Source organism: Grammomys surdaster, unplaced genomic scaffold, assembly GCF_004785775.1.
Source record: "Grammomys surdaster isolate TR1022 unplaced genomic scaffold, NIH_TR_1.0 126178, whole genome shotgun sequence".
Classification (NCBI taxonomy): domain Eukaryota; kingdom Metazoa; phylum Chordata; class Mammalia; order Rodentia; family Muridae; genus Grammomys; species Grammomys surdaster.
In genome coordinates, this window is record NW_021620984.1 from 8,656,356 (window position 1) to 8,678,914 (window position 22,559).

The window sequence follows — 22,559 nt, forward strand, 5'->3', positions numbered from 1 at the left end:
TCTAATAACTAAGTTTTGTTTTACTCTCTGAATTGATTGACCATTTCCCCTCCCCACAGAGGTGTCCACTCTCGGGTTTTCACAGTTGTCCCATTTATGGGGCACAAAGCATTTTAGACTTAGCATAAATGAACATATGTCTAAGGGAATAAATGCTAAAATATATTTCTTAATCACAGAGGCCCAGGATCCGAATGAAACCAATCTTGTGTAATCACCGATTGAAAGTTTCAAACATCTCCAAAGTAAATGTTCACACCAAAGAGGACAGGAGATGGCCACGCGGGCCCATCTTCTAAGTGAGATAGTTTAGGTAAGCCCAAGGAATGTACTTTATAAAACTGGATCTTGGGAAGTCAAAATATCATGCTTTATATTTTAATATTATTGATATAATTTGAATATTTTAATTAAACAACAAGTGCAAATTCAAAAGAAGTACTTCTAAAGAGCCTGCCTAGTAATTATGATATATAGTGCTCTTCCCTCACTGTACGAGGAAAATCAATGCTACAGGCTATGCATATAAGGGCCATGAAAGAGGCTAGCAGGATGACCTTTAAGTTAGTGCTTTCTAGATACTTGACTTTAGCTTGTGAGGAAAAGTCTCTCAGAAAAGGTCACTGGAGATGCACATTCTGGTTGACTGTTTAGGATAACCCTTCACACATCAACCAAGGGAAGCCTTGCCCTTCACTATGTCCAAGTGCACAGTATTTCCCAATGAATGATTGACTAAAAGTGTCCTCTTGTAGGAAGGGGCACCAGTGGAACTTATTTACATTTTAAAGGAAATATGACAGTCTCATCACGGGGTATCATGAACAGCACCACGTATAACACAACCATGTGAGCATCTTCATATAGGATCTAAGTCTGCTTAGCCACTGACACGAAGTCATACTGTACACGTGTTTTGTGATGGATTGAAAGCCACATTGGCCCTAAGATGAATTTTCATCTGATAGTCTATTAGTTCTCTTACTGGCTAACATTCTTTTTTACACTTCTGGGAACAAACACAGAAATGTTAGGGTTGATCTTAGTGATTAGATTTTGGGAATGAGTGAAATTGATAGTAACTCAAGATGAATACTTTTGTTTTTCTCTCATGTGGACAGAAATGCTATGTGTATGAGAAATATCTAAATTTAACTGTGGTCATCACAACTGTAGTATCTACTGCTATCTGCTACTGCTGACATCACTGTTACTGCCCCCATGTCACCTCTGTTCTTGTTAAAGGGCCACAAGAGCAAAAGTTTTAAAATGGACTTCATAATACTAAAATTAAATGTTAATTTTGATTAAGTAGTACCTATATCACAAAATGTAGTTATAGTACAAAGTTGAAGTTATTTTATATTAAAAGGATTAGAATTGGATTCTGTTGTACCAAAATAGGAAATAATCTTATATTTGAGCCTTTCTCAAAATAGAAATACATCAAGCTATGTGATTTGAATTTGCCAAAGAATGATTCAAAAGTTATCAATGCATTCCTTTCTCTATTTGTAAATACCAGTTAGAAAATAGGAGGTTTATCTTTTTCTGCTTTTGTATCTTTCACTATTTAAAAATACATTTTTTTCCTGAAATTGACCAGCGCACCACTACAGAAATTTCCTTCATTAAGCCAATGGCATCATAGGATAGATAGCCAGCTGATATGAAACTAGAATTTCTTTCAAATTATCGACATAAAGTTGTTTTATTTTTTTCAGCAGTAAGAACAAGACGATTAGTTACTAGTGAAACTTGTACATTCCTGTATTAAAATTTGGTATTTGTAGATTCTTCTATGTAAAATGCAGTATTATAACACAAACCATGAATTCCACTTAAAACGTATTCAGGAAAAAAAACAAAAATACTGATTTAAAATATTTGCTTGCCATTGTTAATTAGAGCATATGGGAGAAGTTCTTCAGTGCCAAGTAAGCATTTAAAGATACATGGTTTTCTCTTCTGCATCTGTTTAAAGGTTCAGTGACTTGAGGGTTATCTGAAAGTTCTCTTAAGATCAATGGATTGTGGGTAAAACATATGTGGATGGGTGAAGATTCTTTTTCCATTATCAACAGAGACTACTGAAGGAAGGATATTGGCTTCTAAACGTTAAATTCTGGAAACTTCAATATCAAACTGGTGCAAACTGCTCAGTTATCCAGTGCAAGAGGATGTATGGTAATTACTCATGACTAAAACCTAGTTTTTGAAGAGGATTAGAATTAATAAAATGTCAAACCTTGACTTTTAAAGGAAAATATCTCAATTGAGATAGATTCATAGGTCTTTCACGTAGGTAGGGTGGTTTAGACTCCTGGGACACTGTCTGATGGTAACCTTGACTTCACATTTTCACAGTGTTAGTGGTCTGTTATCTACATCCTTGCCCTGAGCTCAACAGCATAACCTACAACCGAATACACCACTTTCATTGTTGGGAGGCATTTGATAATATTTTGGAAATAATTTCACTGGTGCTTTACATTTTTATATTTTAAAATAATTGTAAAGTAGAAAGAAACCCATATATACATCCATAAGATATCTTCTAATTCAATAGAAAAGTGAGGGGAAAATTGGGAGATAAGGGAAGTTGGAGGGTAGCCTTGATCTAATGGACCAGTTCAGGAGGGGAAGCTCTTTCTAGATTGTATTGAGAAAGAGAATCAATCATCTTCAGCTGCCAGCTTAGGTGAAACAGTGGAATTTGTGGCCCCCAAAAATAATAAAAACTGACTATTTCTAATTATCATATTTAAACTAATAATGGAATCATAGGCCTTAAATTAAATATAATGCCTTAGGCTGTCTATGAAGAAAATACCTTAAGACTTTCATAGAATATTATATACCTAGTAAATATAATGATTAGATATACTATATATATGTATATATCTGTATATGTGTAATTTATATACACAGAAATATTGAGATGTGTCAAGAAAGGTTGATGATACTAACATTTTCTCTCTCTTTATAGACTTTAACTTGAAAATGGAATTAACAAAAATGAACATTAAGTTTTTAATGCCAGCACCTACTTGAGGAAAATTATATTTTCTAACCTGCAACTCATGTATATGAATATATGAATTTGTTTCTTTTCAGTAGATATGATGGTCTGACATCCCCCAAATCGCCTACTGATTATGACATTCTGAGATCCCAAGTACAGAGGTAGCATGATGGAATGGCTTCTTACCTTATTGGAGCTTAGACTGTAGATTCTATCACTGGAGTAGCTGTGGGGTAGAGGAGGGTCAGGGTAATCCTCAGGACCTTTTGTGTTCCTTTTGACAACTTCTACGTAGGAGACAGGGAAGATGCCTTGTCTGTTGGTTCCTGGGATTTTACCTTCGTACCAGTTTTGATCAACTCTTTTAAGAAGAATAATCCTGTCGCCCTGGAATGAGCGTTGGGAAAATGCATTATACGTAGAGACACAATGATATAAAAAACTTATAACTCATTGTTTTCTGATAAAACAGTAGTTTTCTATTTGGAAAAGTTGTATACCTCTGGTTTTTGCTTGATCAGAAGAATGTGAGCAAGGTCCCAGTGTTTATTAGAAAAGCATAGATTGTCATCATAGATGTAAGCTAACTGTCCATTCATGACGTTAGAGTCCTAAGGATGATGGGAATGAGATTATATATACTTCATGCTGGTTCAAAGTAAAATGACTTGTGGAAGTTATCTCAAAAGGCAAATAGTATGAAAGATTCCATATCCATGACAGGTGCCTCATCTAATCTCCACTGAATCATCGTGAGGATGTGCAGGTGGAAGAAACAGTGTCTAAAATGGGTCACAGAAGCCATCTTCTGGAAGGCACAATGTTGGATGGCATGCTGTTTTCCTTCTTTAATCTGCATTGTCCTGAGAGGTGACAGAGTGACTGAAAAGGAGGAGGCAGAGATGGCACCCGAGAATATCCATAGCCATGGATTGGGCAATGCAGCAATTGGGTCTTATCAGGACAGGTCAACCCCAGCATCCCTTCTAAATGTTGAGTGGCTATGCCACTCTGCCCACTAAGCATTTGAGTAGAATCTTCAGCTTTTGCAATAGTAGACATTTCTATGATCACAATGAGCAGACCAATGTCAAATAACGTTATCTAATTCCTTACTCAAAACCACACATGGGCCAGAACCAAATCAGCAAGCTGCTGTTAAAGGGCAAACCCAGCAGGTGCAGCCAGAAGGTGCTATAGAACTGTGGAGAACTGGATCTGATAGTTATGGTGGTGATGTCTACTGATCAGCTTCAGCACAGCAGGGAGCCTCCTTCAGTGCTTTTCAACTCAAAGTGCTGGATAGTTTTTAAAATGTGACTCACCGAGCAGAACATACTGAAGAAAAGGGAATCTCTCCAAATTGAACTGATTTTCTCATGTGCCCAAAACAGGCAATTGATAGGCTTTTCTGGGGTATCTCACACAATGACCAACCTTTAAAGTATGGCAAAGAAGATGGTATACTGTGTGTGGCACTGTGTGGTCTTCTGGGCTAAGTAGTGTGCAAGGAAAGGAGGAGAGGATTGCTGGTGATGCAGAACTAGGGACAGAAGGAGAAAATTAGACTGCCTGCTGCAGCCCTGAGTCGCCCTCAGTTTACCAACTATCCACAGGCACGGCATGTTCTAGATTACCCCAAGTGACACTACCATATTTTCTGTGCTGTGTGGAGACCTAGTTGCCTCAAATATATACATGTCATTGTTTAGCAAATGATAGCAGTGCTTCATTTATTATCGTGAACTGTACAAGGAAGGAAATTAAACAGTTCCTTTTTGATTTTTTTTTCCAGACAGATTTCTTGTACTGGATAGCTTGCTGGAGAAATTTGCATCCATCATAGGATTTAGTGAAGAATGATCAAGGAAACAGGATTGCATAGATAGCTCTTCAAAAAGGCTTCTAGAAAGGTCAATATTCTCATTACATTAGGACCATTCCTTGATTCCAAGATAGAGAAAAGTAAGTATTGGTATACTTATTTAAAGCTGAGTAATGAGGCAGTACACAAAGATACCTTGAAATCTTGTAATTAAAATGCACTCTCCTTTTAGGGTTCCACACATGCACTTCTTAGCTCCAGTAGAGGCACCCCTTGGAGGGGACTCAGGGTCATGATTCTTAGGCTAAGTCACGGATAGACTCTCAGAACTCTGTGTTTCACAGGAAAGAGTCACAGGGACCAGAGGTAACAGTGAGCCTTAACAGTCTCAAGTCTTTTGTAGAAGCTAAAGAAAACCTGGAATGTTCTAGTAAAGAAGGTAACCTATTTTGGCTTCAGAACTGCACAGTCACTGAAAACACCCCAATGAAGAGCACATCCAGGTTACCTTTCGCAGGGAGAGTTCCACGTTTGTGTCTGCATTGAAGTTGTACTTGGCTATGGCTTCTCCAATCTCTCCAGGCTGGACTGGGGGTGGTGGTCTCGCAGGCTGCGCTTTTTCTGGGGGTGTTAGTTTCTGTAAAGGAGAACAACTGTTGGTTTCGTAAACTTGTGACAACCTTTGGGACAGCATCCTTCAGAATGTGAGGAGAAAGGACGTACCTCTACGTATGAGATTGGGAAAATGCCCACTCTTCCGTGGTGCTCCCCCTCATACCAGTTTTGGTCAATTTTCCTGAGGATGTAGACAGTATCTCCTTTCTTAAATGACAGCTCCCTGGAGGAGACATGATTAATGGACTCTTTCTGAATGAATATCAATTAGTATTATGATTCACATTCTTTATCTGATAAATACACTCCCCACATAGAAACATCTGCCAAGTTTAGTTAGATGAGGATTTTCCTTATGAATTTCAAGAAGTCACTTAATATAATCTTGGAAATGATTTTGAAGAGCAAGTATATAGATCACACCTTGTATAAATCATATCCTGCAGTGCAATGATATGAAAGAGGGACTATATTATTGTTACTTTGCTAGTATATAGTCATATGTAATGTTTATGACTTAATAATTTGGCTTGTACCAGGGGCATTTCTAAACATCACCAACTTAAAATTTTAGAATATACATGGGAATTATAGGCAAGCAATTTTTCTTCTAATATGAGTATAGATACTTTCTACTTAATATAGTGAAGTCCTATATTCATTTAAAGTTCAGGATATATTCAGTAAAGGGAAAATTGCCTTATTCTCCAGTTTTCAAAACTCTGTTCCTCATGTCAGAGCTAGAGTCCCATTTTGATAATTTGCTGTATTTTTATTGCATTTTAAACTGCTGGCTATTGTGGACCCTATGGGAAATGAGAAGTCATCTCTTCCTTCTCCTATCTACAACTGAGACATTTTCTTGGGTGAGTTACTTAGGTGTAGTTTTTATAATTATTACAGGTGAGCTTATTGAATAATAAATAGCTTTAAACGAATATGTATTTAAAACATATACACATGTATGTATACATGTGTGTGTTCATATTACACACAAAAGCATTCACATCTCCTAATGTAAAAGAACTAAAATTGGCTTCTTCTACAGTTTCCAAAGATGGTTGGGTTTATGAGCCTTGAAAGTTACACAAGTTGCCCATCACTCTGATTTTTGTGTCAAATATAGAACTGTAATGGAGGTGGCAGATGTTCCCTTTATGTCTTCTGAGAACAGAACAAGAGGAGGATCATTAAGCTATAATAAGACAGCTCTGTTCATAGGATAAACCAACCGACCCACTTCCTTCTTGGCTTTGATGGGAAAAGCTCACACAGATTGTATTAGTTTAGGTAGATACACACTTGCTCTCTGTGAAAGTCGGGATGGTACAGGCAGGTAGTACCATGGCCTTTCCCTTACGGTAATAGCAACGTGGGAGAGCAAGATTCCCCGACTCTAGATCAGGGATCTCCAGAGAAGAATGGGGTCCGTGAATAGGGTGAGCACGTGGGATGATTTACGAGCAGTGGTCCAGTCATTCCTGGCCCTGTTCTCTGTGATGTGTGTCATCTTCTCTTTGAAGCTTGTTTGTATTTTATTACTTATTTTGCATATATGTGTGTGTTTGTGTATGTGCACATATGTATATGTGGGCACCCACATGTCACCATGTGTGGAGATCAGAAGACAACTCATAGATGCTGGTTCTTTCCATTATATAGAAAGAAAGGATCAGGTTGTCAGGCTTGATGCCAAGAGCCTTTACCCCCCGAGCTGTCTCACCGGCTCTGAGTCTTGTGGGCTTTTTCACACTTAGACTTAGTTTTCAACTTACTGTTTGAAAACTTTATACATGTATAGAATGTGTTTTGATCAAATCAATCCTCTCTCTTTTCTTATCCTGTTCCCCCTTTCCCTCTTAACATCCTGTATACCTTCCAGAACACCTGGAACACCTTTTGAGCCCTAGGCTGACATCTTTCCTGTGTTATAGACTCTGTTATGATATGTACTTAGGAAAAATTTTGATGGCTTGTCACAAAGTACAAATAAAATAGATATAGTTTATATAGTTTTTTCACAATACCTTACAAAGAATCAACACCATGCCTGAAGTGCAGAAGAAACACAATGATTGTTATGGTATAGTTTGTGTCTCAAATGCTCCACCAAGGCCCCACCTAAGCACTGCTGTGAGGTTGTGATGGGAACTTTGAGGTGAATCCATGGGAAGATTTCTATGGTGATGGGGAGGGTGACATGCTTTTGAAGGAGATATATAGATCTCTATTGTGTGCTTCACATTAACCTCCCTCATTTTCGTGCCTTGTCTTTTGGATGAAGAAGTCCCCAAAGAAACAGGAAAGCAGCCCAGGACTGTGAAAACATCAGCACTCACCACAGACAGGACAGGAGTGGGCTCTCCTAGGAATCTCTAAGCTTTGAGTGTTGGGAGATGAAGCTTTCTCTGCCGGGCCCTCTCTGTGCAGGTGTTCTTGTTCATGCTACTAACCGTTCTTGATGTAGCTGGACAGACAAATGCCCTCAAGTTCCTCTCACTGGGTAGGAATAATTACTCCCTATCGCTTTTAGAAAACTTAATTCTTAACAGAAAAATTTATAGAAACAAATACTCTTCTTGTTTCCCGCCGATTCCCCTCTGAATTCATTGTGCATCACTCATGTAACTGATGGGATTTAAGAGTTGGCGATTCACAGCTGAACTTGAAAATGAATTATCCTGTCCATTAGTAATTCTAAAGGAGCTAGCTGATTAGAGTAATATAGAATTGAGAGTTGGGTCTTATTTGTAGCACACTCATTCACAGACATACACACATACCTCACAATAGTAAAAATGAAATTCAAACACATAGTGAATTTTTATTCCACTTACTTAGATGTCTGAGCTTTGAAATCGTAGACAGCTTTTGCAGGCAGTTTCTGAAAAAAAAAGAAGGTAAATGTTTTGCCCCAATTTGAAAGATTTTAAGATTTCACATAAGGACTATAAAACACATGTAATTTAAGTAATCCGTGCAAGTTACAAATGTATGGGTTAGTGCTACCCTCAGAACGGTAGAAATATAGCTGATTTCATCATCAGGCTTAGCTTTAGGAACAAAAGTAGATTAATGGCATAACACAATAAAATGCCCATGAAGGAGTCTGTCCCACGTGTGCCATTTCTGAATACTACAAACAGACATTTGTGGAGGGCTAGATGCTCTAACTTCTATGGATTTACACTAGTCTGCCTGAGTCATAAGAAAAGACATAAAAAGAAGTTATTATATTCTTCACTAGATACTGACTATCCAAGAAGTAGCCCAGTTTCCAAGAGGTTTGTCAAAAATATGGAAATGGGGGGTTGAGGAATCCCCTGGCTTATCTTTTAGTTGTGAGGTAATACTCATGCCTGCCCTCAAACTCTTGGGCCCATGAATCTACCTGAGGTACAACGTACCATGTAGCTAGTGACATCAGCTCTTCCCACTGATCAGCAATTCCTTCACCCCATTTTTCTTCCCCTGTGATTCTAGTGAGCATCAAGAAACCTGGACAAATTCTGACTGCATAAGGGTCGCACAGGCTATCTCAGAAGCTGACAAAGCCCTCCTGACTTCCAAGGCAATTAGGAATAGATGCTCCGGCTCTGGCTGAGGGTGATGGAGCAGGAGTCACTGGTGTATGAGAACATGTCAATGCTACAGGAACTGGATTGATAAAAGTCTGTACCTATTTTCAGGAGTATTCTCCAACAAAAGTACTTGTACAGATCACACCCCACCACCACCGTCACACACACAAAGGCGGCCAATTAGAACTCTATTAGTTCATGAGTACCAGGTCAAGAAAACAGTCCAATACAACTAAATACCTCTTTTTCTGGAGTTCCTCTTCGTTCCCGTGATACACTTCTTCCCAAGTCAGTCAGAGTGGATGAATAACTTCTTGGGGACTCGTGATCTGTTGGAAGGGATAAGGGGAGACAGAGTGAGATTTCACTTCATTGAAAGGAAACTGGCTAGCCACTTTCCCTGGTGGCAATTATTTTACCCCTAAATTTGGAGAGATATCATTGATGAGAACACGGATGTAAAATTCAAAAGTAACTGTAAAGTAATGATATAAGACACACACACACATATTGAAAATGAAGAAATACACAAATAACAAGTATTCCAATCACATATAAAATATCCTATTGCCAATTGATTACACTGCAATCTTTGGTGTAGATGATCCCCAGTTATAGAGATTTTCATGCTCCAAATTTATCATGATTAATATTTCTATTCTTCTTGATTCCAAAATGTAATTATTATAAGATACAGAAAGAATGGAAAATTTAAAAACAACACATTTCTAGAGACAAATGATTGTGAAGTACAATCTCAGAAGTGATGATGAAAAGAACGAGTATGAACATGACAGGACTACAGTCATACTCCACCCAGTGTGTGTGCCTGTGCATGCATTCATGCATGTGTGTGTACATGCATGTATGTGTGTGAAAATGTGCATGTATGTGTGTGTGAATGTGTGTGCATGCATGTGTGTGTATGCATGTGTATGCATGCATGAATTATGCGTGTGTGTGCACGACTATGCATGTGTGTACATGCATGTATGTGCATGCATGTGTGTGCATGTGTGAGTGTGTGTGCATGCATGCATGTTGTGTGTATATGTGCATATGCATGTGTATACATGCATGAATGTATGCATGTGTGTGTGGGGAGTGTGGGTGCTTGTGTGTGTGCATGTGTATATGTGTGCATGCGTGTATATGTGTGTGCAAGCATGTATATGTGTGTGCATGTGTGTTTATGCATGTGTGTGCCTGTGTGGTTGTGTGTATGTGTGTGTAAGCATATGTGCATGTGCACATGTGTATGCATGTATGTGTGTGTGGATGTGTGTATACATGTGTGTACATTCATGAATGTGTGTGGAATGACTGTTTGTAAGTACTTATTTGGCCTTAAGATTCCATACCTTTTATGACTTTCCCTTGTACAAGATTGTTCAACTAATCAGAAAGTAAAATATTTATTCTAGAAAACAAAGGATAACCAGAAAGCCTCATATGAAGTTGCCAAATTGCTTATGAAATAGTGAGGTCTTGTCCTCACTAAAGCAAATTATAAATAGCTACATTTAAAAGTGATGACTGCAAATCTCTCTCTTGGTTTCTTAAACCTACCATAGTTGTGTGATTTGCATGGGGGATGTAAGTAAAAGTGTGAAAGTATCTGGCAGCATCATAGAATTTTACTTGTGTAACTGGGTCAAAGTTTAAACATTTACTCACTTTAACAAATATAAATATGTTGAATATTACAAACTATCAAGATAATTTTTGTTTATGCATATAATATATTTTTTCAATGCTTCAAACTCATGTTTTGATAATACTATATATCAGGGTATCAGATAATTGAAGTAGGTAGTTAAAAAATTGGGTTACAACTTGTTTCCGTTTAAATAGAAGTGATTATAAATTTCTAAATTTGAAATTTATTATTTTATCAAGTAAATGAAATAGTATACTCTTAATATTATTAAATCATTATTCTATCTATTATTCTATTCTTTTTATATTATGTTATTTTTTGTATATGGGTTTTTGTCTGTATGTAAGTCTGTGCACCATGTATGTACAGTGTATTTGATGGCAGTCTTTCCCTGGGTTTGGAGTTATAGACAGTTGTGAGTTGCCACGTGCATACTGGGAATTGAACCTGAGTCCTCTGGAAGGTAAGCATGGGCTCTTAACTACTGAGCCCTGTTTGTTCTAATTTATTGTTTTCCAGAATGTTGTACAGTACAAATTAGAGTGAAGGTAAATACCAATAAGTAAAATTCTCCAGTGGTTATTAACAATTTTGTTTTTTTTGCCATTAGGAATTATATTTTATGTCATACATTTTTAGCTAATAGGGATTTGAATTCTCTTGCTGTTACTGTAATCTGAGTTATATTCAGAAACTTTATCCTCTTTGCCCTTCAATTTCTCAATTGTAAAACAGCACTTACTATAATACAAATCCATTGACTCATGTTGGTTTCAATTGGACAATGCAGTGCCAGTGTATGAAGCTGCTCTGCTGACAGCCCACCCCCAAGTCTGGAATATTTACTCTAGCCTCATGACATGTGTGTCCTATACAGATTCACTTGAGAATTAGATAAAAGTATCGATGCACACTGTTTTAAGGTTATGCTAACTTCAGTAAATACCTCTCATTCAGATTGTCATTTGCCTTCTAACATTTGTGTTAGTGGTGAAAATGGACTTACTCAAGAATCATGTTTAGCATAATCCAATTCACACTCCAGCATAAGATTATCCCAACAGAAGTGAGTAAATCAAGTAATACAACGAAGAAAATGAAGTTCATAGAAATCATATCTATATCTTAAAGATACATTCACAGAATACCATCCAAATTGTGTCCTTTAAATGGGGGGAGTTATTAAATAACTTGTGGGGACCAGCTTCTTTGAGTGAATAAGTATAGTGTTCTAAGGTTAATATAGAAATCAAAGAAAAGTCTGAGAAACTTCTGGCTTTGATTCCTAATGAGCCCAAATAGATCTTAGGGATACATCTATTGAATTATAGTTTTTGTCTTGATACATTCTTTTGAATTTGAGAGGTGATTATGTTAGGGTATTAGATAACTGATGGCCATTAGAAAATGGCCATTTTTTGCTAGAAATTAGATTCTGGAATGTCTTGATTTGAAGTTTTCCAGTTGTACAGCCTACTTTTAAAAACATTTGGATCTACTGTTTGTGATGCATGCTTCAAGGCATTGGTGTTAAGTAAATACAGACTTCCAGAATGTGGAGATTTCTCATTTTTATCATTTCTTTTTCTTTTCTTTTCTTTTCTTTCTTTCTTTTTTTTTTTTTACAATATCCTACTTGTTCTAATCCTAAAAATAAGTGACATATTTGAATTTTCTTTTAAGTGAATAAATGTTTGTGAATGGATGATCACTTTCAGCCAACACATGAATGTCAAATATCACACAGGCAAATGAGAACTACCGAGTCAGACACGCCTGCACAACACAGCTCTTTGCTTGGCAACACAGAATGACGTCACGTGGTCTCACGGCTCAAGAGCGATGAGATGCAGGATGGAGAAACAAATGAGCGAAAGGATGGGATCTGAGCCACATGAGAAAAAGAAAGAAAAGCGCATCCACCTTGGAGGCTCAGTGCACTACCATAGTCCTGTGCGTGGTAGTTGCTGGTTGTGTCCACGTCTGGGAAAGAGGCACTGTGAGACATTCTCCCACAATCATTTTGGTACAGGGGACAATGAATAGCACCATCTTGAGGCAGTGGGTGGAAAGGCTGGTGCATGGGGCTCCTTTTTAGAGCGTTAAGAGATGAATTCCTTTCTGGAATCTGTGGCAGCAGTTCACTGATAAGTCTGTGCAGTATACTGTTGTCTGGCAAGCTTCCTCTCCGCTTTTCAGCTTTTATTTGGTCGCAAATGTCTTTAAGGGCAGAGTCCAAAGCCTCAACTACTGAGGCTTTGCATTTTGCTTGTTCAGTCTGTTTTTTTGGAGTCAAAATTTTTTTCCTTCGGAAAGGCACGGGGCTGACTAGAAATGCAAGTTTAGATAGGCCAGGATCCATTTCTTGCCTTCTGGGTCGGTCAATAGTTTCATGCTTAGCTCTTTCATGTTTTAACATTGTGGTGAATCGAGTGTAAGAAGCCGGGCAACGGCCTTTGCAGGAGCTGATGAGGTGTCGGTGATGGTGGTGGTGATGGTGATGGCTGGATCCGTAGAAGCTTTCAGAGGATGTGAATGAAAAGTGGTCGAAGTCACTTTCACTACAGAAGGATGACCCTTCGACATGAACGTAGTCGCTGTGGTCAGACACAACCCCATCTTGGTCACTGTCGGAAAATTCCACATGTGTTCTAGGTTGTTCGTCGCTGGTGACCTCGATGTGGATGGGCACCAGGGTATTAGACTTGCAGCTTCGCTGACCCTGAGAAGGGTGTCGAACCTGAGTTTCTTCATTCAGCAGAGACTCAATAGAAAATCGCCTCTTGGGACACAAACCATTTTGTGGAGGCTCTAGGGTTATGGGAGATAATATTTCATCTCCTAGATTGGGCATAGACTTTGACTTCTGAATCAGCTTTTCAAACTCTGAAATGCGAGTGGGTACCACGTCCCTGGGCACCTCCTCGGTGGAAGACTGGCTCCATCCGTGGAGCAGCCCCCTGTGCTGTTGCTCCTTCTCGTACTGCAGGATCCTGGATTTCACGGAGCAAATGACCTCTGAATTCATCAAATCCTTGCGGTTGATGCGATGCATTTTCTTGTACATTTTGAGGAAGCCTGGGGCATTATGGGCTGACCTGTGTTTGAGCCTAGATCTGCTGTTTCCACACACTTCCTGTATGTAGGGGGAAGTCCACCCCATGGGGCAGCTCTCTTTGGAGTCTTCTTCACATAACAGAGAACCCATACTTTCTGACTTGGTTTTAGGGTCTGGGAAGCTGTCGCAGTCGTCATTCAGGAGATCATCACAGCTACGTGATTTGATTTTGGGGGAAACAGTCTCTTCAGTGCTACTCCAGATCTCTGCATTTTGCCGGGCCATTTGCCAGCCATTCTTGAAAGTGATGGCCCTTTGCGAGTCTCCCGGGACGTCCAAATGCTGTCTATAAGCTCCGCAGCACTCTAACTCACCAGAGGGGGCGCCATTGAGCCCCGAGTAACTGCAAAGGGGCGGGCACATTTTGCTATCATCCCCACCTTTCAGTCCAGAGCAGCGTGGCAGGAGAAAGACATTTGGAGAAGTTAAAAGGTTCGCAGAGAAAGGATAGCATGTCAATATTAGCACAGCAAAGAGAAGGCAGTTAGTGTAGGTTTAATATAGATCACCTTAACACGCATAGCTTTAATTTCAGAAGGATGCTTGATGCTAAAGCAAGATAATACTTTTCAGTGCAACTTTGTAGACATTACAGTGAACACAGTCATACATGAAATACACTTGGTATAGCTAACATATTTCTATTGCATAATTCAATTGTCTTTTCGACAGCATGGCAAGCCCAAACCACAATTCTATCTATAAAGCTAACAGCATGGCATTCGGCATTCATTCTCTCTCTCTCTCTCTCTCTCTCTCTCTCTCTCTCTCTCTCTCTCTCTCTCTCTCTCTCTGTCTGTCTCTATTCTAACAATTTATAAATTAAGATCCTCTCCAAATTCTCCAAATATTGGCAATTCATTCATTCAGTTAATAATGTAATACATGGGAAAGGATGTTGATTTAAGAAAAATACTTAAATTTATCGGGATCCTTTTACATTTTGGATTGTATCTGAGAATGATGGCTCCATGGCATTTCATGACTGACTTGTTACTTAGGATACTTGCTTGTGTGCATGAGTAGACTATAACGAAGGTGTGTTAGTTGATGGAGAAATTACTTTCTGAAAGTTTCTTGGGTCTGAGATGGGCTAGCTGCCCGCCCGCCAGAGACCAGTCATCTAAACAGTGTCTTTTGTATACAGACTGGCTACTGTTTCTCTTTAACCAGTGCATGGCAACAGTTTTAGTGCAACAGTTGTCTTGTGTACCTGACTCTGTCTACCTTCACAAATACTTCTGTTACAACTCATTTGCTTTACATGCATTTAAACCTCATTTTCTTTTAAGTCCCAGACACTGGAGGAGATTGTGGGACCCCAAATTTGGCATGTTCCTGGGACAATAGATTATGGTTCAAAAGAAAATAAAAGGACCCAAGCAATTTACTAGAGACCCAAATGATCCACCGTGTCCCTTCAATGCATAGGCTACTGTATTTTCAAAGCAGAGACAGGCCATCTGAAAAAGTGGCTAGTCTTCCCCCCTTCCCTCCTTCCTTCCCTCCCTCCCTCCCTCCTTCCCTCCTTCCCTCCTTCCCTCCTTCCCTCCTTCCCTCCTTCCCTCCTTCCCTCCTTCCCTCCTTCCCTCCCTCCCTCCCTCCCTCCCTCCCATGTTTTTTTCTTCTCTCTTATGTATGCTACATTCAAGAGGAGGCCAGAAGATAATGTGTGTGTATATGTGGGGGTCTGTTCTCTCTCTTATTGTACGAGTTGTGATCATACTCAGGTTGTCAGGCTTGGTGGCAAGTGTCCTTACCCACTGAGCCATCTCACTGTGCATGGCTCCTCATTCTAAGTTTTGAATTTGTGGCTTTAAGCCAGTATGTAGCTATTATGGTAAACCATGGTGGGCCACTGTGTTACACGGGAGAATGTGATACTCTACCGTACAAATGGAGGTTGAACAAGATAGAGTAACTGACCAAAGGCATGACTTAAATAGATGACTTTCTAGTCTAGAATTTAAAGCATCCCATTGTATGTTTCAGGCCATATTTTTTCTGTTGCTATTTTTAATTCTTATTCTACAAAGTAATTAGTTATCTATAATAACGTTAGAACATATGACTATGTAAAAGCCTATTACTTGCCTTTTCTGTAAATATGACAACAAACTATTTAATACTTTGGAGTTTTAAAGAAAATAATAATAAACTCACTCTGTTTCTGAGAAAATAGTAACATGTTAGCATGTTAGTCTGAGTTCTTTTTTTTTTTTTTCTCCCCCAGATAGGGTTTCTCTGAATAGCCTTGGCTGTCCTGGAACTCATGCTGTAGACCATGCTGACCTTGAACTAACTTAGATCTACCTGTCTATGTCTCCCCAGTGCTGGAATTAAAAGTATTCTTTAAGACACTCAAGTGGCTTGCCAGTTTTAATTGGACTGGGTAGGAGCAATGCTTTGCTGGGAAATTGTATTTGCTTCAGGATAATACAAGTGAGGACAGCACAGGCCATGGGCATGGGCTTGGCCTGTCCCCACACTCTGGGCTAAACTGAGAACTCGCAAGTGGTGTTCATTTATCATGGCTCACCTTGTGCTCTCGAGGGAGAGGAAGGAGAAGAGCTAATGAAAGACTTCGAAAAGGTGGAACTTGATCCTGGGAGGTCTGCCCGGCTGGGGCTGGTCCTGCTCGAACTCTGATCCCCCAAGCCCCTGGGTGGGCCCACTGCAGGTTCGCTCTTCCTCCGTTTTCTAAAGTCACCGGCCATGCTTGCAGAGCTGATAATAGATGGAATCAGTTTGGTTGGTTTTGGAAGAGGTTAACATGTGCACAAGAAAACCAACGATCATCGAATTAGACAATAACATGGCACCTAACCTCACACTCACAAAGCTGCATAGTGAGAAGCCTATTCCTCTCCATTCAAAAATACATTCTTTAGGACCAACCTTTTTAAAATGCACAGATCTCATTTTTAAAAGGGAAGTTTCAAGTGCAGACTATCTGACTGGATTGTACAGACTCTTCATATCCATGGGTTAAGGCAACTTCACACAGGGAATATTAAGGACTCAACTGTTACTGAACATGTACAAACTTGTGTTATTATCCCCCCAAGTAATCCATTAAAACAACCACTTGTTTAAGATTTACTCATTTTTATTTTATGTATTATGAGGGTTTTGCTTGCATATATGTCTGTGTACTACACTTAGTGCCTGGTGCCCATGGAGGTCAGGAGAAGGCATAGGGTCCCGTGGAACATGAGTTACAGATGGTTGTAAACTGTCATGTGGGGGCTGGGAACCTCTGTAAGAGCAGCCAGTGCTCTTATCCATCGCTGCTTCTCTCTAGTCCCAACATCCCTTTTTAATAGCATCTGTGTTGCACAAGGCATTATACATATGTCAGAGTATATCGGAGGCTAGGAATAGGTTATCTGTAAGTACCAAGCCTTTCAGAGTCAGTAGATTTTAGTATCCTTGGTGAGTCCTAGGAACCAATCCTCTGCAGTTGTCAAAAGACAACTGAGCAGAGAACTCCTCTGTACCCACCCCTTTCTTTTTAAACATCTTTATCATCATATCTTCTATGGAGATTTGTAACAGCTAGTGGCCTATCTGGACATATCATCTTTCAAAGTCTATCTTTTACATATCGGGTTCTTGTCATCCATGATATACTTTAGGGGTTTATAAATGTGTAATGAAATACTGTCCATTACGAATATGCCTTGTAGCAGATTTTACTCCCACAGAAGGTCCCTTGGGTACCGTTTTCTAATCCGTCCCTTTGTCTTTATGTTTTCTAAAAGTCATAGCTCTTGTCTCCATAGACCACCTACTCTGAACGTTACACAGTTGGAACCACAATATGCAATCATTTCAGATTGCTTTCTTCCATGTAGTAATGTTTTTTTAAAAATCCACATTCATTAAAAAATAAATTATTTTGTGGGGCTGGAGAGATGGCTGTCCCAGCATCCACACTTGGCAGGTATTTACATGTTTTAACACAACTATCTGGAAGCCCAGTTCCTTGGGCTCCAATGCCCTCTTCTTGCATTCACAGACACCTGCATGCAGCTGATGCACACACATGCACTTGGGCACATACATACACATCAAATAAAACAAATACTCTTTAAATGTTTTACTTTGTAAAAGCATCTCATGTCATCTGGACGTGAGGCTAAGGATGACCTCGAATTTCTGACTGTCCTGCCTCTACTTACCGAGTGGTGAGATTATAGCCCAGTGTCACCACATGTAATTTTTATTGTGGCCTTTTGGATTGAACCAAGTGTATCATACATGCAAGGTAAACACTCTACCAAGTGTTTTGTGTCTCCAGCTTTATCTATATCTTTTGGCCTCTTGATAGCTTATTTCTTTTTATTGATGAACAATATTCTATTATATAGATGTACCATAGTTTCTTTACTCACCCACTTACCTAAGAAATAACATCTAATAACATCTTCATGGACTCTAGAACTTGGCAGTTTTGAAAGAATTGATGCAAACGTACAAATGTAGGTTGGATCTCTCTCTCTCTCTCTCTCTCTCTCTCTCTCTCTCTCTCTCTCTCTCTCTGCGTGTGTGTGTGTGTGTTGGTGTTAATAATCAACCTATAAAGTACAAATTTCTGTGCAGTGAACTTATTGTTTTGGGAATTCAGTGTTATGATTTCTATTTGAATCATGTGTTTTTTATATACATAAGAAATAGTTCTGACAACATGAATCAATCTAGAAAGAAGATGCTGAAACAGAGGAAAGGACCACAGAGAAGGAAGTCATCTAGCAAAACAAGTCTCTTTTACCTCAAGAATTCTCTTTTGCTTTCCTAATGTGTTCAGAAGAACCTTAGGCTGGAATTCCCGTATTTTCTATTTAAATCATGAGTGATTAAAAAAAATCTAATCGGTAAGTAAACTGTTAAAAATTCCTTTCATGCAGTTGTGGAAAAAGGTCTTAATGGTTTATAAAGAAAGGGAGGAATTTTTTTTAATCATAGTTTTGAGTAAGGCATCCTTTAAGAAAAGCATTCACAAGTGATTGAATACACACCATGAGGTCTGGTACTTAAAATAAGAATGAGAGTTAAATTGTCATTTAATGAAATGAGTATTCCAGCAGGGAAGGTGACTACTGAAAAAGCAATTGCTGGCATACAATATTCGGTTAATATAATGTCACCAGATCCTTACCTGCTGGGTCTTTCCAAGCTTCTGTCTATGGAGGACTGATAGACGGAGACCTGGTGACATAAAACAGTAGTTCCATGTAAAGAATTACCATAGCAAATTTACTGATTTGTCATCATTGAATTACACATTCTGAAACAGATACTTTAAAATACTGCAATTAAAAGAATCACTTATTGTGATTCTTTCCAAAGAGATAAAATGTCTTTCCAAAGAGATACTGTGTCTGAGTAATCTTTTAATAGACCACACTGCATTATGTGACGTAACACAACCAAGACATTCATTTCATCAAGAAGAAAAAAAATCAGTAACATTATCATCAGAAACACTGGACTGAACGAAGGGCTAACAGTATCTTCAGTTTTAACTTCAGGCTCTCAGCAACTGCTAAGTAACAGCTTTCTACATGAAGGACTGGCTTTTATTTTGTGTAAGAAAATATTTACAGTCATCTTTAAATCCTTATTAATCATAAAGTGCCTTATAGTTTCATTGTTAGTGCCAGGTAGCATACAAGCCAAGCTTAGTAAGTCTTTCTTTCCTCTATAAGGGCATATGTCACATAAAGCTCACAGAATTTGATTTGAAATCACCCTAAACTTCCTGAGACTTCAGCCAGGTACAGGTTTATAAATATTGAGCAATTTGAATTTATCTTAAATTCCTATTTATAAAAATCTTTTATCGGAATATTAAAAACCTATTTAGATGAAACAAAGACTCCACTATAAGTAATTTCTACTATTCTTTTCCATTAACTGACAAATGCTAACAGTTTCCCAATCAAAGAACTAGGTTATAACTTTATGATTCTTATGTAGATCACTCTGACAACCTTATATACTAATATTTTACTTTAATTGTCTATTACTGATTGAGAATGGAACCTTACCCATAATCAAACAAAAATATCTATTGGCATGAAAATATTACTTTTTTGTTTCAGACAGAATAAGAATATTTATTATTTTGTACCTCTTAGAAAATTCTAGGATTCCTATGTTCTCAGGCTCTGCTATGTTCTTAAGTTTACATGATTATTTGAATTTGTCTGAATTGGATACTAGAAAGTAAGGAAAGCATAATATGGAAGAAATAAACCAAGTAAAATAATATGAAGGAATTCTGCATGTTTGCAGAGGTGGTCTTAGGGAGCGTCAGAGCAGCAGCATCTGTAGGTCACAAGTTTTATTGGACAACCTGACACACACTTGACCATCAAAAGGGTCAGAATATCCCTAGAAAGATCAGAAATATGAACCTGCAAGGATGGTAAATGTAGACACTATTATAGTATAAAATAAAACATTGTATGAGAATTGATAGAGTTTCAGAGTTAAGACAAACTGCAATGATCCTTCCTTGTTCTTCTTTTTAATATTCCAAACAAGTTAAAACCAGGTTAAAAGGACTTTTAAAAACACAGGGATTGTGTGTGTGTGTACGCATGCATGTACATGTGCCATGATATATGTATACCATGCTATATGTGTGAAGGTCAGAAGACAACTTGAAATCAATTTTCTTCTTACACAATATGGATTTTGGGGATCAAATTCAGGTCATAACTGAGCCATCTTGCTGGCCCATTAAACCAGGCTTTAATTTTATGTATCATGAGAGAAAGTTCAGTTGTCAATTATAACATAATAATAAAAATTAGATTAATAACTAAGGCAAAACCTTGTATGATAATTATGATATGCCATCTGAAAAAAAAGAGTCCCCAGAAAAAGAACTAGCCCATTTCACCCAACACCATCTATCCCTCATTTGAACAGGACGACTGTTTTAATGTGATAGAAGGACATTTCATGGACTGGAAGACATTAAAGCATCATTTCTGCTAAGTAATTATTGATTAAACTCTGCAAGCAGGTTCTTAATTATTTTTTAAGAAGTGTTTCAAATTAGCAACATATAGGTTTCCTTCTGCCATTTATAAACAAATGTCTCAGTTATATTTGATTTAATGTAAATATGTCATTCATAGCATATACTTGATAAAACCAGGTACTTGATACATTATAGCTTAGGTATTACCTAATAATTTACAGGTTTTGCTAGAAATCTCATACAAATGTTTTAAAATACAGAATCTAAATATCTTATGGGAGTTTTTCTTCTTACACTCTGGAAGGCCACCCAGGTTAACATGCTATTGAGGTCACTCCTATCTCTAAGTTCCCAAAAGATACAAACACACAGCTCAACTGCTATCACTGCTTTTTTAAATGTAGTGTTTTGGCCACTACCTTAACATTAAAGGTGCATTAAGTTTTTCCCCATCTCTGCCCTCAGTAATTAGTGTGTGGTATTAATTTCCTGAACCCATTTTATACAAACTAAATAACTAAAATAAAATTGTTTATAAAATTGCTGAGCTTTAAATACTGGGGATGGCAAAAAGTGTGGTTTAAAGGAAATAGCTCTGAAATGAAGGCTGAGCAATCAGTGATTTGTCCTCTCAGCAGCCATCTTAGGAGACAAGTGTATTCTTTAAAGTTATTCCATTCCACTTTTCTTAACTAAAAAAAAAAAAAATCAATGAATTGAAAATGACGTCTAAATCCTGTTGCAGTTCTCAATGAACCAACTACTCTGAAAAAAAAAATCCAGAAATACCTGCTAAAAATACCCAAGGAAAAAATGTATACATATTTGTTTTTTTAATAAAATGCTGATTAATTTATTTAAATACATCATACTGAACTTAAAAAGGAAAGATATGATCAATATGATAAAGATATCCCTTCGCCCAACTGGATTATAAATTTAATGAAAGTCCTTCAACACAGTAACATAGTTTTGGTGTGGAAAACAATGAGAAAAATTTTTGACAGACTTAAGTTTCAAAATAAATTCTTAGCTTGTTCGTACGCTGAAATGATATCAAAACGTACAGAATAGTATTGCTTGTTTTATTTAATTCTCTTTAGAGAGTTGACCTTGCTATAAAATTACTTGGAAAATTACCAAACTCAATACCTCAAAAAATTCCCATTTACCAGAGTTTATTTTTTATTTGAATTTTCCCCAGCCTTTCTCTGTTTTAACACACATCACTTACTATATGATCTACACTTTTGATTGCAGTTTGAACTTTTGGAAATTTGACTATTTCTCCTTTCAACTCCATGCCTGCAATCTGTCCCCTCCACTGTGTTGGGACAACCACCCTTAACGTGAGCTCTTGACTGTTCTCTTCCACGCACCTTAAACAGGGGCTTCGCAATGAAGTGAGGTATTAAGTGTAGTATTTACTTGAGAACACACAGCAACCACTGTAACACAATCAGTTGGTTGTATGCACTTCTACCTTCTATGCTGCTTCTGAGAGCACCTGTGGGAGTCCTTTACAGGTCAGTGAGCAAGCAAGACAATGGCATTCCTGCTTGTCTTCTAAGGGCTTTTCAAAAATAGTCTTCTGGTTTCTTTGGGCAAAGTTTGGCTTAGGATCCTTCCTGGTCCTTTTCATACTATCTTTTCCTCTTCCAGGTGAAAACTCACGTGGCCTGGCCTAAGTTCTTCACCTGGCTGATGTCATGTGCATTATTATTTCTAGCTCAGGAGT

At 38.1% G+C, this 22,559-nt stretch overlaps 1 protein-coding gene across 11 annotated transcripts in view; it reads right to left on the bottom strand.

The window, feature by feature from the left end:
* Window positions 1-22,559, bottom strand: part of Sorbs2 (sorbin and SH3 domain containing 2) — a 308,074-nt gene that overhangs the window by 18,823 nt on the left and 266,692 nt on the right. For 8 of the 11 annotated variants that reach the window (XM_028757680.1, XM_028757681.1, XM_028757683.1 and 5 more), the window contains 7 exons: window positions 18,986-19,035; window positions 16,364-16,551; window positions 9,287-9,375; window positions 8,303-8,349; window positions 5,574-5,688; window positions 5,359-5,487; window positions 3,212-3,412 (listed from right to left, as the gene is read on the bottom strand). In XM_028757680.1, coding sequence (XP_028613513.1) covers window positions 3,212-3,412; window positions 5,359-5,487; window positions 5,574-5,688; window positions 8,303-8,349; window positions 9,287-9,375; window positions 16,364-16,551; window positions 18,986-19,035 — 819 coding nt within the window. Of the gene's footprint in view, window positions 1-3,211; window positions 3,413-5,358; window positions 5,488-5,573; window positions 5,689-8,302; window positions 8,350-9,286; window positions 9,376-12,629; window positions 14,205-16,363; window positions 16,552-18,985; window positions 19,036-22,559 lie in introns of all 11 variants that reach the window. The other 3 variants (XM_028757677.1, XM_028757679.1, XM_028757678.1) reach the window with 1 other exon arrangement.